Source organism: Haliotis rubra, unplaced genomic scaffold, assembly GCF_003918875.1.
Source record: "Haliotis rubra isolate DU_JTF1 unplaced genomic scaffold, ASM391887v1 Scf702, whole genome shotgun sequence".
Classification (NCBI taxonomy): Eukaryota; Metazoa; Mollusca; class Gastropoda; order Lepetellida; family Haliotidae; genus Haliotis; species Haliotis rubra.
Genome location: NW_025767416.1, coordinates 203,943 through 220,147, shown reverse-complemented (window position 1 = coordinate 220,147; position 16,205 = coordinate 203,943). Strand labels below are relative to the sequence as shown.

The following is a 16,205-nucleotide window of genomic DNA, read 5'->3' as shown; positions in this document are numbered from 1 at the left end:
TTGTCACGGGTAAACACTCTAGTTGCTAACTCACTTGTCACGGGTAAACACTCTAGTGTCATGGGTAAACACTCTAGTTGCTAACTCACTTGTCAAGGGTAAACACGCTAGTTGCTAACTCACTTGTCATGGGTAAACACGCTAGTGTCAATGCTAAGTGCTAACTCACTTGTCACGGGTAAACACTCTAGTTGCTATCTCACTTGTCACGGGTAAACACGCTAGTTGTTAACTCACTTGTCAAGGGTAAACACTCTAGTTGCTAACTCACTTGTCACGAGTAAACACGCTAAGTGCTAACTCACTTGTCATGGGTAAACACTCTAGTTGTTAACTCACTTGTCACGGGTAAACACGCTAGTTGCTAACTCACTTGTCATGGGTAAACACGCTAGTGTCACGGGTAAACAGGCTAAGTGCTAACTCACCTGTCACGGGTAAACACTCTAGTTGCTAACTCACTTGTCACGGGTAAACACGCTAGTTGCTAACTCACTTGTCACGGGTAAACACGCTGAGTGCTGACTCACTTGTCACGGGTAAACACTCGCTGAGTGCTAACTCACTTGTCAAGGGTAAACACTCTACTTGCTAACTCACTTGTCACGGGTAAACACGCTAGTTGCTAACTCACTTGTCACGGGTAAACACGCTGAGTGCTGACTCACTTGTCACGGATAAACACACGCTGAGTGCTAACTCACTTGTCACGGGTAAACACGCTAAGTGCTAACTCACTTGTCACGGGTAAACATGCTAGTTGCTAACTCACTTGTCACGGGTAAACACCGTCTCCAGGTAGTCCCCCCAAAGCAGCGCCCATGCCTTCACCAACGTGTCGTGCATCTGGACTGCAGCAGAGAAGGACTTGTTGGCCTCATCTGAGCGGTTTATTTGAGCCAGGAACATCCCCTTGAGAGCATAGAACTCAGCCGTCATCTCCTTGGTGAAGTACTTCAGGTTGGTTGACTCGATCACCTCCAGGCCCTGAAGTAGCAATGTTAGTGTCACAAATTCTGCGCTTCTACATCAATATTGTTCCATTTATTTTTTCGAAAATATTATCCAAATAAATTAGTTGTCATATAATCGAGACCTGGCATTCTCTGGTGTTGACCTTTCAACTAACAGTTATGAGTTTCATAGCACTATGTCATTCGTATGCCCCCATGATACAGTGTCGTGCAATAATAGGTTGTAATGCTACAAATGATTTGTTGATTGGGACCCTGCAGCTAATCCCAAGTCATGTATTTTTTTCAGCCCTTTCCCACACTCCCTAATCTTTGAAAAAATTGCCAAGCGAAAATGGAAATGATAATCCTGAGTATGCTTGTACTTCATGAAATGACCACTCCATCTGAGCTCCATACATACCTCTGTCAGCTCATTCTTGCCCATAACCCCTGACATCTGAAGGTAGCACTTGACCTGCTGGCGGATCTTCTGGAAGCAGTCCACGATGGGGACACTGGGTATCGTGTGGATCCTGGGGACACAACAACTCATGTACATACTCCGGGGAAACACCGAACATGTAGTAGCTATTTCAAGAGTGGTGGTGGTGGAATTGGGTTTAACGTCGTGCTTGAGAATATTTTGCTCATATGACGATGTGCATGCGTGTGTATGTGTATGTGCGGCTGCTTGTACTAGCCCAGACTGAAGCTGGTTTTATAGTGTTAGCCCACTGAGATACCATGCCGCAGTGAAGCATGAATACCCCACTCAGAGACATTATACTGACTCCGAGTCGACCAGTCCTTGTTGTACCCATTAATGCTGAGCGCCAGGCAGGGACCAACAAGTACCATATTTTAACGTCTTTTTAGTATGATGCGGTCGGGGATCGAACCCGCGACCTTCCACTCTCTATTTCAAGAGTGAGTGAGTGAGTGAGTGAGTGAGTCAGTGGTTTGATACCAGAATGCCAGGTATGACATGATACATCAGCTTTAAGTGGAAGGAATCAACATGAATTTCTTACACAACAAAAACGAATATCAGTAACATCATGTGATCTGTCTATATTTAAGTGAACCAGGCAAACAAGGTGTTCACAGCAACAGCCAATAATCAATGTCACAAGGGTAAGATGACCTACAATCAACTCCTACAGACTGTAACTACCCTGAGCTCATGAGAGCAATAGGATATACTGGACGTAATTTGCCCTGGATTCCATGTTCATGAAGCACCTTCTAAAAAGATTTGATTGCGATTCATAAAAACAGGCACATGACATACTCAAAATCCCAATAAAACTTTCTTAGAGATTTCTCTTGATTATGGAACTGGTCCTGTCACTAAGGACAGGTAAAAGGTAAGTACCTGCTGAGAGAGTCCAAGGATACGCCAGTGAGGTTGTGTTTTCTGGCAATCTTGCCGAAGTGGATAATGGCTTGAGCTGAGGCATGGACTCCCAACATGGAGTGATTATTTTGCTGGAAAGTACAAATAATTTAAATAAATTATCAAAAGTAAGATAGAAATAATGCTAGCTGACAGTGTTTGGTAATATCCTACAGGACCTGTGGTGGCAACTGTGTTGTACAGGATTGATGATGGCTTTTATGGATTTCATAGTAAATGACAATAACTTACAGGGTCTGTGGTGGCATGGGTGTCGTAGTGGTTGACAATGAACTGATAGTGGTGCTGTCGCCATGTGAAGATGTCACTCCAGTGAGACAGGTCGTCGGAGATCATGGGCAGCCTGTTCCTCCATGTCTTCACGATGGCCTTCATGTCATGGACGGATGAGCTGCGCGTGATGTTGCCAGGCTGCAGGCCCTGGTTTATCTGAGCTGCTTCCTGCAGCTCCATGATCTGCTGAGCTGCCTATGATTAAAGAACAATCTCCATAGTTATTCATTGTAAAACTGCAGACTTTCCCATTAAAAAGATTGAATGTGTTGGGTTGATAGTTAAGGTACAAGATGTTGCCAACCTGTAGCAGGGATTACAAAGTTGCCTAACTGTGGATAGAGATGTTGCCTAACTGCAGTGTAGGAAAGATGGAGAAAATCTATCCTGTCCACAGGACTGGCAGGTCAAATTTTTTACCAGTCCTGCCAAAATCTAGCCTGTCCTCCAAATATAAATAAAACACCTTCGGCAGTAAATATTCAAAAAGGTTATAATCATTATATATATGTCATTGGTTTGCTAAAATTGACCCGACATGAGGGCGGACTAGATATTTTTTTAACCCGTCCTCCACAAAATTCACCCGTCTCAGACGTTGGGACGGGCTATCTTTCCTACACTGCTAACTGTGGTATGAAATGTTGCCTAACTGTGGTAATACATGTTGCCTACCTGCAGCAAGGATTGTGATGTTACCTAACTATAGTACAGTGTGTTGCCTAACTATGGTATGAGATCTTGCCTACCTGAAGCAGGGGTATGTGGATGTTGGAGACAATGCTGGGAAGCCTCCTCCACTCCTTGATGGCCAAGTTACTCGACACCTCAACCAGCCGCTCGATCTAGAAAAACATACATATACACACGTGCAGATTCAAACATGGAGGCAACTGTGCCCTGATAACACCTCGAGCATGTATACCACAGGACAACTCAGCTATGGACGAAGTAAAGATAAAGTGGATTTCCACTTCTATTAAGCTGCATTTATAAGCCAAATCAGCTTCAGCCATACAATTATTCATTTTGTACGTTTGCTTTACAATGTATGACTCCTGTAATTCCTAACACTGAAATCGTCCAATTAGTCTATCCTATAAACTGTGATACAATACAGGCTGCTACTTTCTGTACAACTACCTACCATGACCATATTGAGGTGGTGGTCGTCAGGGTGACAGATGGCGATGTAACCTCGGTACAGGTTCACCCTCCATGCCAACTCCTTGGGGCAACTCATCTCAACCTGCAACAGATAAAAAGTGAAACGTTTAGTAGGCATTGGCAGAGAAACATAAAAAGTCAACTTGCACCCTTTCACTTGTCCAAATGATAGACCACAAACTGAGTTGTAAGCATAAAACCTTTTCACGAATTTTGACACCAATGTGTCAGCTTTGTATCTCAGTGGCTTTTTACACCATGAATAATTCATCCATCGCTACCATGGTGAGGTGAGGTGAAATTGGGTTTAACGTTGTACTTGAGAATATTTCACTCATATGACGACGTGCATGCGTGTGTATGTGCGGCTGCTTGTACTAGCCCTGACTGAAGCTGGTTTTATAGTGCTAGCCCACTGAGATACCATGCTGCAGTGAAGCATGAATACCCCACTCAGACACATTATACTGACTCCAAGCCGACCAGTCCTTGATGTACCCATTTATGCCGAGCGCCAGGCAGGGACCAACAAGTACCATATTTTAACGTTTTTTGGTATGACGCGGTCGTGGATCAAACCCACGACCTTCCGCTCTCCAGGCGGACGCTCTAACCACTACACCACGGAGGTGGTCTTGCTACCATGGAATCAAATGATAACCATATGTTCTTAGACTGCCATGACATATAATTGGATGACATCATCAGGATAGACCTAAAATTTTAAAGCATTATCAATCCAATTGGAAACCTGGTTAACAACAGCCTAACACAATTGTGTCGAAGTGAAAGGAACCAACATACATCTGAAGTTCGCTAAAACTGCAATATGATGACTAACAAAGGAATATGTAGGGAGCAAAGTAAAAGTTCCAGACAACCATCAAAGTTTGTTCTTTAACGCCACACTCAACATTACTCCAGCTATATGTCGGGTCTGTAAATAATCGAGTCTGGACAAGACAATCCAGTGACCAACATCATGAACATCGATCTACGCAATATTTGTCAACCAAGAAAGCGATGACATGTGTCAATCCAAGTCAGCTAGAGCCTGACCACCATCTTATCCAATTAGTCACGGGCTGATCTAATTAGTCACCTTTGACAACAAGCATGGGTTGCTGAATTCTAACCACTTCTAACCTCGATCTTCACGGGTCTATGCAATTGGGACACAGGCGTGTTTGACTGTATTGGGATACAGTGGGCAGTGACAAAGACTCTTCACTTCTATGTCTATGTTGTCATGTAAGATCAACAGTTGAGACAGCTGGCGTACCTGTGCCAGGGAGTCCTTCATGAGGGCCCAGTTGGGCACCCTCCACGCACTCTCCAGGACCAGGTAGGGGTTGGTGTTGCCCTTCGAGTTGGCGTACTCCAGCAGCAGGTCCCACTGGTTCAGCTCCTTGAGCATCTGTAAGTACACATCCTCAGCAGCAGGTCCCACTGGTTCAGCTCCTTGGAGCATCTGTAAGCCCTTGACAATTCATGGAACTCACTCATCCTTTGCCTAGTATCTTTTGATATCACATATATCAAGACAAGTCAATAAAAGCTTCAACCTTAAAGTCTCAAAACATTGAACAACAGTGTGAGTGAGTTAAGTTTTACGCCGCATTCAGCAATATTCCAGCAATATGGTGGTCTGTAAATAATCAAGTCGGGACCAGACAATCCAGTGATCAACATCATGAGCATCGTTCAACTAAACTGGGATACGATGTGTACCAAGTCAGCGAGCCTGACTACCAGATCCCGTTAGTCACCTCTTACGACAAGCATGGGTTACTGAAGAGTCACCATCTTACGACAAGCATGGGTTACTGAAGAGTCACCTCTTACGACAAGCATGGGTTACTGAAGACCAATTCTAGCCTGGATCTTCACGGGTAAAGGTTGGAGTGAGGGTACTCACCTGATCCAGTGGTCCTCCCAGAGGCGGTACTCCGGCAGAGCAGTGGGTGAGGCAGGACCTGAGTTGTGATCCTGACGAGCCTTCGTCAGTGCCTGATGACAGAACAAGAGTACACTGATACAGTGTGATACACACCTTGTGATTGGCCAGTCTCTCCCAAACATTGATTAAACAGCAAAAGAGCAAAATGAAATATCATTACACACTGCTTCTGGGCTAACTGTATCTGAGCAGGAAGAATTTGTTTAGAAATAACTAACATGAAAATTCTATAATTCCCTTTCATATGAAACACTTAATAAAATACATTTCAATTCAAATTCATGTTACACATTTTCACTTTCTTAAAGATGTAAAATTTCCAAATCTTTGAATTGCATTTAGAATCTAGAATTTCCATCTTAAAATTTAATTAAAATTTGGTAAAGGAAAACGCAATAAACATTTGAGTAATTCAGTATTACAGAAATGTCAAAGTTAACTAATGATAGCCTTACAAATATTCTTAAATCTTCTGAAATGCAAAACATTTAAAAGCAAGATAAGATCAATGTCCTACCACTTCATAAGCATTCTGGGCCTGTTCGAAGAAGCCATGCTGCTCGTAGGCTATGGCTGTGTTGGTCTCGGTGTACTTGGCCCGCTTCTGCCACAGCCCCGCCCACATGTCCTCCTCCTTCAGCAGGGGGTAAAGGTCACACAGGGCGTCCAGCGTCTCCTGCAACCAAACCTCAACCATTGTCTACTGGTAATAACATACTTCCTCTATAAGATGACTGGCCTCCTATTAATTTCATGCAAACTATTGACCAGGTGTCTATTCTGTTAGGGTGGTGGGGTAGCCTAGTGGTTAAAGTGTTCGCTCGTTCCCCACATGGGTACAATGTGTGAAGCCCATTTCTGGTGTCCCCCGCCGTGATATTTCTGGAATATTGCTAAAAGCGGCGTAAAACTAAACTCACTCACTCACCCTGTCTACTCTGTAGCAGACTTAAACAGTATAAAACAGTGAAAACTCTGTTAATCCAGGCATTATTTTTATCATTTTATATTGTCTAGATTAACAAATGTCCAGATATATGAATCATGTCTATATAGCATGTTACTTGTATTGTATATAAAATGTCTCAACTGTATTCGTCCAGATTACTAAGTACAGTGAAACAGTTAGTACAAAACCACCCATTCTTAAAACCTTGTCTTCAGACAACCATTGTAATGACATCTCAAATGGACAAAGGACATAATGGTATTTGTTTATCCAAAATTGACATCCTTGTAAATCAAGAAAATAGTTTCACCTTGGCAGACACCCTTGATGTAAAGGGTTAGTTCACAGAAAGTGAAATCAGACTAAACCTGAAGAATGAGGACTATTTTTATGGATATACAACTTCTTTATTCTGTATAGTAATTTTGGGTGATATACATACTTGAGATGTTTGGACAATAGATGAGAGATGAGGCGAACTCAAGTATGTATATCACCAAACATAACTTCTCATGTACCACTTGCTTGACAACGACATTAGAATCTACGTCGAAACATCGCCTATACAGAATAAAGAAGTTGTATATCCATAAAAATAGTCCTCATTCTTCATCTACCCAATCAGAGTTCTTATAATCCTTGTATTCCACAGTTCTTATAATTCTTGTATTCCCACAATCCCTGTAACTAACCTGTTGAGGTGATGTTGATGGCTCGAACTCATATTCACTGCCGGACCGACTTTTGATGGGGACAGACGGGTTGTTGTCGAAGGCCGTCTGCTCCAGCAACAGACACACTCTGTGCCACAGGTTGTGTGTGCGACCCAGATACTGAAACATAACATGGTCAGTGGTGTCACACAGATTCAAACCAACCCAATTCCTATCAAATAACAGTCCATAGATTAACAAGAGACAGTCAACAGACAACTACACCAACATACAGTTTGGGGCTTGGGACTCAAAAATAGCTGCAGTTGTACTAGATTGTTACCATTGTGTAAGTTGGCAGTACATACCTTCAGGACACAGGGTCGGATGGGTATCGGGGGGACACACAAGGCCAGCCCCTCCAGGAAGCAGTGCACGGCGCTGGGCTGACAGTCTTTCTGTATCACGTGACTGCCACTACACAAGAAGGGAACGAGTTCAGCTCCAAGCAACTGAAAATAAATAAAGACTTGTTATCATTTAACAGCGTCTCCTGTAAGATGGCCATACATATACCACACATGGGATTGACAGTTTCCAGAACAAGGGCACAGTTGATTCCCCACAAGAAGTATAACCTTGAAACATCTGACACAAACCAGTACACCCTTAGTATCATGAAGCTATCTTCCTCACTATAATAATAATAATAATAATAATAGTCCATTTATATTGCGCATTTATCCATGCACATTGCATGCTCAAAGCGCTGACATATTACCCCTGGTCAACGAGTACAGAACACTCCCTTTGGAGAATACAACCGGTCGCTGTCAGGCGCTCAAGGTTGAAATTCAGACTACCATCGTATCATACCAGGTAACAATTTACTGCTGGGTTGACACAGGCAATTGGTTGCTTTAACTCACTTGCCTAAGGTGAGACCACATGTATCACATATGCTTCGTTTTGGGGCAGGACTGATGTCCTAGATACTCTCAGGAGTCAAGCTGCCAAACACGGTCACCCATCTGAGGACTGTCCGCGACCACCGTTGCTTAACTTCAACTGATTGTGACCTGAGCTCTACGCACAGGACCACACACCGCCACACTAGTATGGACTAGTACATTAATCTTCTGAAAATGATGCCAGGTGACAATTTTGGCCAGATGATTCGTACGTTTTCGGTACAGACCATCATTTACTAATATAAGATGTGAATCTGTTGATTGTTTCGGCAATTTCAATCCCAAATATCCTGAGGAGATTACCCTGTGACAAAATACCTACCTGCTGCTGTTTCTCAGAGAGTATCTTCCAGATGCGTGGAAAGAGGTCGAGCCAGCTCATGTGTGCCAGCTCCGTGTTGCTATGAGACAGCTGGGACAGGGACTGCAGGTACTGCACCGTCTGCAACAACAGCATCACCATCACACATCATGTTTCATACAGCACAAGCTCTCAATTCATAACTGCTCAAATTCATGCTGTATCAACATCGCGTACAATGACACACAATTAACCATCGCGTACAATGACACACAATTAACCATTGCGTACAATGACACACAATTAACCATCGCGTACAATGACACACAATTAACCATTGCGTACAATGACACACAATTAACCATTCCGTACAATGACACACAATTAACCATCGCGTTCAATGACACACAATTAACCATCGCGTACAATGACACACAATTATCCATCGGACAATGACAATGACACAATTATTAACCATCGCATAAATGACACACAATTAACCATTGCGTACAATGACACACAATTGACCATTGCGTACGACACACAATTAACCATTGCATACAATGACACACAATTAACCAGAGTGCAGTTGTACAAAGCATTTTTATCATAGTCAGAGCCTAGATTTTAGAAGCTCTCTTAGAGCCAAGATAGTTGTAAGTGCCATACATTAACATTAACTTACGACTATCTTAGCTCCAAGAGAGCGAAGAAAATGTAGGCTCTGACCCAGACATACATAAGCAAACACTGCCAACCAACTCTACCCCGAGATCCCTGGTACAAGGAGATCGCTCCTACCTTCACTTCTCGACAGGTTTCCAGGAACTTGGCCTCCCTCTGCAGCAGGGTCTGGAGGCTGTGCTTGGGGTCCTGGGGATCTCGCTTGGGAACATCTTTAGATAACGCCTCATCTGATGATACCCCTGACAGCTCCATGTCAATCTCCTCCTAGACACACACACACACCATCAGTTGTAGATGTAAAATTTAAAAGCTGTGAAAGGTGAGACTCATAAAACATTCCAATACCATACCCTTCAAATCACATGAGAGCCTTACTTAATACTTCATCACCTGTTAGATTTGTCTTCTGTCTGTACATCACTTCTGTGTTTTGGTTAATGTTGTAAGTAATATCTGTACAGTAAGGGGCAATTCTGGAAGTAGGATATTCATGGTGATGTGCACTGTCCATGTTTCAGTGTGTGCTCAGTTCACACCAATGAGCGAGTGAGTGAGTTTAGTTTTACGCCGCACTCAGCAATATTCCAGCTATATGGCAGCGGTCTGTAAATAATCAAGTCTGGACCAGACAATCCAGTGATCAACAGCATGAGCATCGACCTGCACAATTGGGAACCGATGACATGTGTCAACCAAGCCAGCGAGCCTGACCACCCGATCCCGATAGTCGCCTCTTACGACAAGCATGGGTTACTGAAAGTTCATTCTAACCCAGATCTTCACAGGTTCACACCAATGAGGGGCGGTGGGGTAGCCCCTAGTGGTTAAAGCGTTGGCTCGTCAAGCCGAAGCCCCGGTGTCCCCTGCTGTGATATTGCTGGAACACTGCTAAAGCGGCGTAAAACTATACTCACTCACTCACACCAACAACATCCTAGTTCGTGCAACGTGTGTTCGAAAGTTTTACTTTTGTTTTAATCTAAAATGACTTTACTGTAGATATTTACTGAGAATGTGCACCCTCTATGAGGTCTTATCTCTTCTTTAATGGAATATACAGACTCTTACATCATCTTTGCTGTCGTCTTAGTTGGAGTCTACGGAATCTTACCTCTTCTTTATTGGAGTCTATGGACTCTACATCCATGGGCTCCTCCTTCATCTTGCTGACGATGGCGAAGGTGGCACGGTCATGGCTGTCAGCGAGATTGACGACGGAACAGGCGGATGGCAGGAGGTTCATGGGTGAGGAGCTGTTGATGGTCATGCCGTTGACTGCCACAGACAGCAGCAGCTGGAAGCAGGCGGAGACTTAAACAACCGGGCACATGAAGCATCTCCTCAATTAACTCAGAGGAAAAACTTCTAAACCAACAGTGTGACATTTATGGTATCATACAATCTAATACCGATATGCTTCCAAATTCAACCAGTGCTAAAACAATTATGTAATTTTTCAAGTAAAACTGATATTTTTATACTTATCCTGACTCATGATCTTTTGCTTATCTCCCTTTTCCTTGCGAATGGTAGTGGAACACTTGAATCCCTTGAAGTTCCCGAAGCGGACGTAAAAATACACTCACCCACGAGTTACCTCCCTTTTGCCTTTTCCCGCGTAAACAGTCATGTGACCAGCCTTACTTGTCACTCTCTCCTGATATTCTGCCCATGCACTTGGATCTGCTGTGAAATCCAAAGTGTCTCCAGCGTGGAGGTTGGGAGGGCTTCTCGTCATGAGTCAGGATAAGTATAAAAATATCAAGTTTACTTAAAAAATTACATATTTTTTCTTATCCTGACTCATGATCTTTTGCTTATAGATTCCGGACCGATTGGTGGTGGGTCATTACTTCGCGGGATTCATCAGCTGTCCTTAGATACGTCCCTGTATCCCCCATGGGAACTCTGTGAAACGGCACTTCCGATCCTATTCTTCCAACTTCCGCTATAACCTTTCGGGGACCACTTTCTTGTCTTACTTCAGTCTCAGACAAGTTGAATCATGTTGATTCATGTGGCTACAGATAAACTAGTATCTTCTTACTACTAGATATCTCATAACAACCCATAGATTATGATAAGATCTTTATCATAAATGAGTTGCGACCTCTTCACGTACAGGTAAGATCTTTACCCGTACAGGATCATTAATCACTCATGCTAGCCTGTCCTAGACTGTGAGCATGGACTTTCAAGTAATACTTTTTCCTTAGTAAAAGTTATCAACAAGTCAACGTGATAAAGGGTGAGATTTTCCAACTCAGCGCCTTTGAGGAACCGTTAGTTGCTGTGCTACAACAAGAGGCCCAAATTGGTGAATGCCTGAGACGTCTTCAGTGGCTATGTCTTGGAGGTAGTGGTTGGCAAACACCGTGTCCGACTTCCAAAAGCAGCCCTCCATAATTGCTGGTATAGAGCAATTTCCATGCAGAGCCAGTGTTGGCGACAGTGCTCTGACTTCGTGTGGGTTGGAAGCTCTAGGAGGTTCTAGTCCTGCTGCTTTTATAGGCTCTCAATATGACGGCTCTCATCCAGAACGATATCGCCGCTTTTGAGACTTCTGCTGATGTCTCTGTTGATAATGGGACAAACAGGCGCTTTGATTCTTTTTCTCCTTGTGTCAGTCTTTTGAAGATATATCTTCAGGGCTCTGACCGACACAAGGATAGGTCTTCTACATCCTCTGGTCCGAGGATTGTAGATAGCGGCTGGTACATGGAACTGTCTATAAGGCTGACCAAGTAGTTGGTTCTTGGCAATGAAGTCCCGCTCTAAGTCCTAGATGAACTGCAGCATGTTGCCCTGTGTTGAATGTGGTTCGACCAAAGTCCAGTGCATGCATCTCTGATATCCGAGCTGACGTGGCTAGCGCAAGGAGGAACAGAGTCTTCTGTGTCAGCAGCTTGAAGGTAATATGATCTAGAGGTTCGTATGCATCACTTGTAAGATGACGTAGAATTACATTCAGATCCCAGGCCAAAGCTCTGAACTTCTTTTGCTGGTCCTCCAGTTTAAAAGATCTCAGCAGAGCAAGTAATTCCGGTACTTCTGTCAACTTGATGCCTGTTTTCATGGTAATCACTGTACTGATGGCGGCAAGGTATGTAGATAATGTGGAACCTTTCAGATGTCTAGTCTGTCTAAGATGACACAGGTATTCCACCACTTGAGGATGAGTAGCTTTTATTGCAGTGAAGCCTTTCCGCCTTGCATAAGTCTCGAAATTCAGCCATTTGTCATCATACAGGTTACAGTAGATGTATCGATCGTCACAGTAGAGATGTGTGTCAAAAATACTGGCTCTTGTAAAATAAGTCCTCCACGCAGACGATTCGACCTGTGGGTCCACCAAAATAGGTACCTCTTGAGATTGTCTGGCAGCAAGATAGGGTTGATGCTGTCCAGATGTTTTGTCAGCAGCCTTAGTTGTAACCTTCCTGTAGCGTAGTCAAGTCCTGCGCCCGAGGTTAGTATAGCCGAGTAGACATTCCAATGTTCGTAGTGTTAACGGAGAGATGACTGCTTGTGGAATCATGGCTTGTATCTTGACCCAGTGATCTTCTGGGACCACAATTCGATTCTGTGTTGTGATAATTCTTATTCCCAGCAATTGGAGATCTTGTTTTGATTCTAACTCCAACTTCATCAGGTTCACTAGCCATCCTAGTTGCGTGAGCATATTAATTGTGAAGTTCAGCTGCTGTCTGAGTTGATTGGCACTTTGAAGAACCTGTATGCCGTTGTCCAGATAACCAGGTCTGCGTAGACCTTGATGTTGCAGATAGGTGCTGATAGGCTTGGTAATTCGTATGAATAATCATAGAGCCGACGATATTCCAAACGGTAGGACGTTCCATTGGAAGATCTGTGCAGGCGATCTGTGTTGATCAGCATGCATCGAAAAGCGTTGTCTATTTATAGCAAGGCTGGCTCCAGTGTAGCATCGCAGGGGACAGGTACTCATACCGACTTTTATCAGCGACAACTTCCAGAATAAACATCGTTTATCCTGCTGTCAAGGCTAGACATCTATTAGATTCCCATGATGATAACAGGCTGTAGTTGCATACTGTTTCCAAGGCTGCCCCGTCCCACAGGTTTGTTTACAAAACAGTAAACATGCTGGAGCCTGCTCTGTCAGTGGGAGGCGTTGTATGACGTGGACCAATCAGCTTCCAAGCATGACGTCACCGGTGTTGTAGCAAGTTGGCCTCCATAAAATCTGATGCAATTAGTTGGTTGAGTAAAAGCACGCGTAATTCTATGCCGCTCATATAAGCCTCTTGAATAAGGGTTGCTCCAAGTGTAAAATCTTGTTCAGTGATATAATTCACGTATTCCCAGTAAGGCTGGTCACATGACTGTTTATACGGGAAAAGGGAGGTAACTCGTCCGCTTCGGGAACTTAAAGGGATTCAAGTGTTCCACTACCATTCGCAAGGAAAAGGGATATAAGCAAAAGATCATGAGTCAGGTTAAGAAAAAATTAAAAGTTTGGATATATATGATGTCTTAGATAGACATAAGACCTGGACATCGAAACTCACTTCCTGGACTTGTGTATTAATTTGTACCAACAAAATATATGCAGGAGACCTATCAGCTAACTTGACTGAGGGAGGTTTGAAAACAAATACAACTGTAGAAGATCTGACAACAACTTGGACACCTGTTGACAAAAATAACTGCAACTTGACTGAAGGAGAAACCCTACTGTTATAGACCTGGCCTGCAAATACCAGATAACATAGATAACTACGTAAGACCTCTCAGCTAACTTAACAAACACATTGTAAAGCTACAAGACATGATGACTGACTCACCTCTGTGCACTGTTTGATCCAAAAGTGAGCCCCCATAGCCTCCCAGTTCTGAGAGCAGGTGATGTAGAGCAGACGGTCAAACACTCGCCGCTGGATGCTGTTCTCAAACACCTGGAAATGTCAAGTTGGTAAATCATGACACAGAGCAAAAGGTTTACTTGAACCAATCTATTCAGAAAGTGGTCATATTTTGAAAGAGTGGTGAAGGCGTGAATGACAGGACTGAAAAGTGAAACTTATCAACTGTACTTCTGGTATAGACAGGGGCGGTGAGGTAGCCTAGTTGTTCAAGCATTATTTGTCACACCGAAGGCCCGGGTTCAATTCCCCCCATGGGTACAAAGTGTGCAGCCCATTTCTGGTGATATTGCTGGAATATTGCTAAAAGTGGCGTAAAACCATACTCAGTCAGTCAGGTGGAAATAACTTTAAAATTGATAGTGTACTCCGGTACAGTGGGACATGTTAAGTCACTTGCCCTGATAATTTTCCCACTATACCGACCGTTTTCTTGCTGATTTTTTAAATAAACAACATAATTAACATTGGAAAGTCAACTGGACACGAGTACAGTGTGATATACAAATTTGCTTGCCGACAGAAAAAAACACTGGACTCGGACGTCGGGCAATGAGTTATTTCCACCCCTGTCAGGTAAAGACAAACTTCTCTGAAGTCAGTTTATTGTTCAGATACTGCATTGTTATCAGTTTGTGCTCAATAATGAAGCAATGTAATGTCCCATCACATCAAGTGAACATTCATCTCTGAGTACTACTCAACGTGCAGACATCGGAAAGTTACTCAATCATTTCACCTTAACCTTTATTCAGCACAGAACCTTACGGAGAGCGGAAGGTCGCGGGTTCGATCCCCGACCGCAATATACCAAAAAGACGTTAAAATATGGTACTTGTTGGTCCCTGTCTGGCACTTGGCATTAATGGGTACAACAAGGACTGGTCGACTCGGAGTCAGTACAATGTGTCTGAGTGGGGTATTCATGCTTCACTGCGGCATGGTATCTCAGTGGGCTAGCACTATAAAACCAGCTTAAGTCTGGGCTAGTACAAGCAGCCGCACATACACACACACGCATGTCGTCATATGAGCGAAATATTCTCAAGTACGACGTTAAACCCAATTCCACCACCACCACAGAACCTTACAAACATAGCAGCCCACGTTAACAAGGAAATACATCCCAGCATTCTCACCTCCACAAACTTCTGTCTGATCGGAGCCTGGTTACACCGGAGACCCGCCAGGAAAGCTGGTTCCAGTTTAGATGTGAGTTCGCTCCCCTGTAGGCTGTCGTCCCTATAGATGTAGTTCACAAGGTCAAGGAACTGGGCGTTCAGCTCCTGATCATCAGGGAAACGCTTCTCCACATTCTGCATAAGCTTCATCAACAAGATGGCTTTCTCGCGGATAATGGGAGACTGGTTGATGGCAATTGGAGTCTGAAAATGGGTTCGAGAAATAATGAACAAGAGCAATATCATGAAAATGGCCATTTCATTAAAGGTTGACAATCATCAGTAATAACATGAGTGATGGCTAAAAACTGAAACAAAGGTGTTCCTCAATGTCTGTTGAAGCAAACCTGACTCATTCCCTCACTCACTCACTCACTCGCAGCTTAAGCATAAACATCACTGACCTTGATTTTGACCCAGTCCTCGACCATCTTTGTGATTGCTTTCATCACCTTGTTGTCGGTGTCTTCTCGATCAGCCCCACCAGGATCTGACCAATGAAACTCTTCCTCATCTCCAGACTCATCACACCCACTCGGTTCTTCACCAGGTCGAGGCTGACGATCAGCAGCTCGCTAGCCACCCCGGGGCTGGCCTCGGGGGTTGTGGGGGTCAGGTGTTCCCGCGCCATCTTGTGCAGCACCTTCATGAACGTCGTGATGAGGCGGTCAATGTAGCACTGGTTGTGCATGCAGGCTGCCTTTAGAATCATTAGTGTGCTGAACAGCTGAGATGGGGAGCCATTGGTCGCTCTGGAAATCATGGAGTACAGATGTACAATATATC

General features: G+C 43.8%; 1 protein-coding gene across 1 annotated transcript in view; it reads right to left on the bottom strand.

Moving 5' to 3' along the window:
- The window catches only part of LOC124258931 (transformation/transcription domain-associated protein-like), a 105,368-nt gene that overhangs the window by 12,663 nt on the left and 76,500 nt on the right, over nt 1-16,205 (bottom strand). The window contains 18 exon segments of the mRNA XM_046692991.1: nt 773-987; nt 1,378-1,489; nt 2,332-2,444; nt 2,605-2,841; nt 3,396-3,491; nt 3,794-3,895; nt 5,096-5,230; nt 5,728-5,823; nt 6,291-6,449; nt 7,415-7,555; nt 7,744-7,887; nt 8,669-8,788; nt 9,449-9,598; nt 10,446-10,628; nt 14,161-14,271; nt 15,378-15,623; nt 15,824-15,882; nt 15,885-16,171. Of these exon segments, the coding sequence (XP_046548947.1) occupies nt 773-987; nt 1,378-1,489; nt 2,332-2,444; nt 2,605-2,841; nt 3,396-3,491; nt 3,794-3,895; nt 5,096-5,230; nt 5,728-5,823; nt 6,291-6,449; nt 7,415-7,555; nt 7,744-7,887; nt 8,669-8,788; nt 9,449-9,598; nt 10,446-10,628; nt 14,161-14,271; nt 15,378-15,623; nt 15,824-15,882; nt 15,885-16,171 (2,706 nt within the window).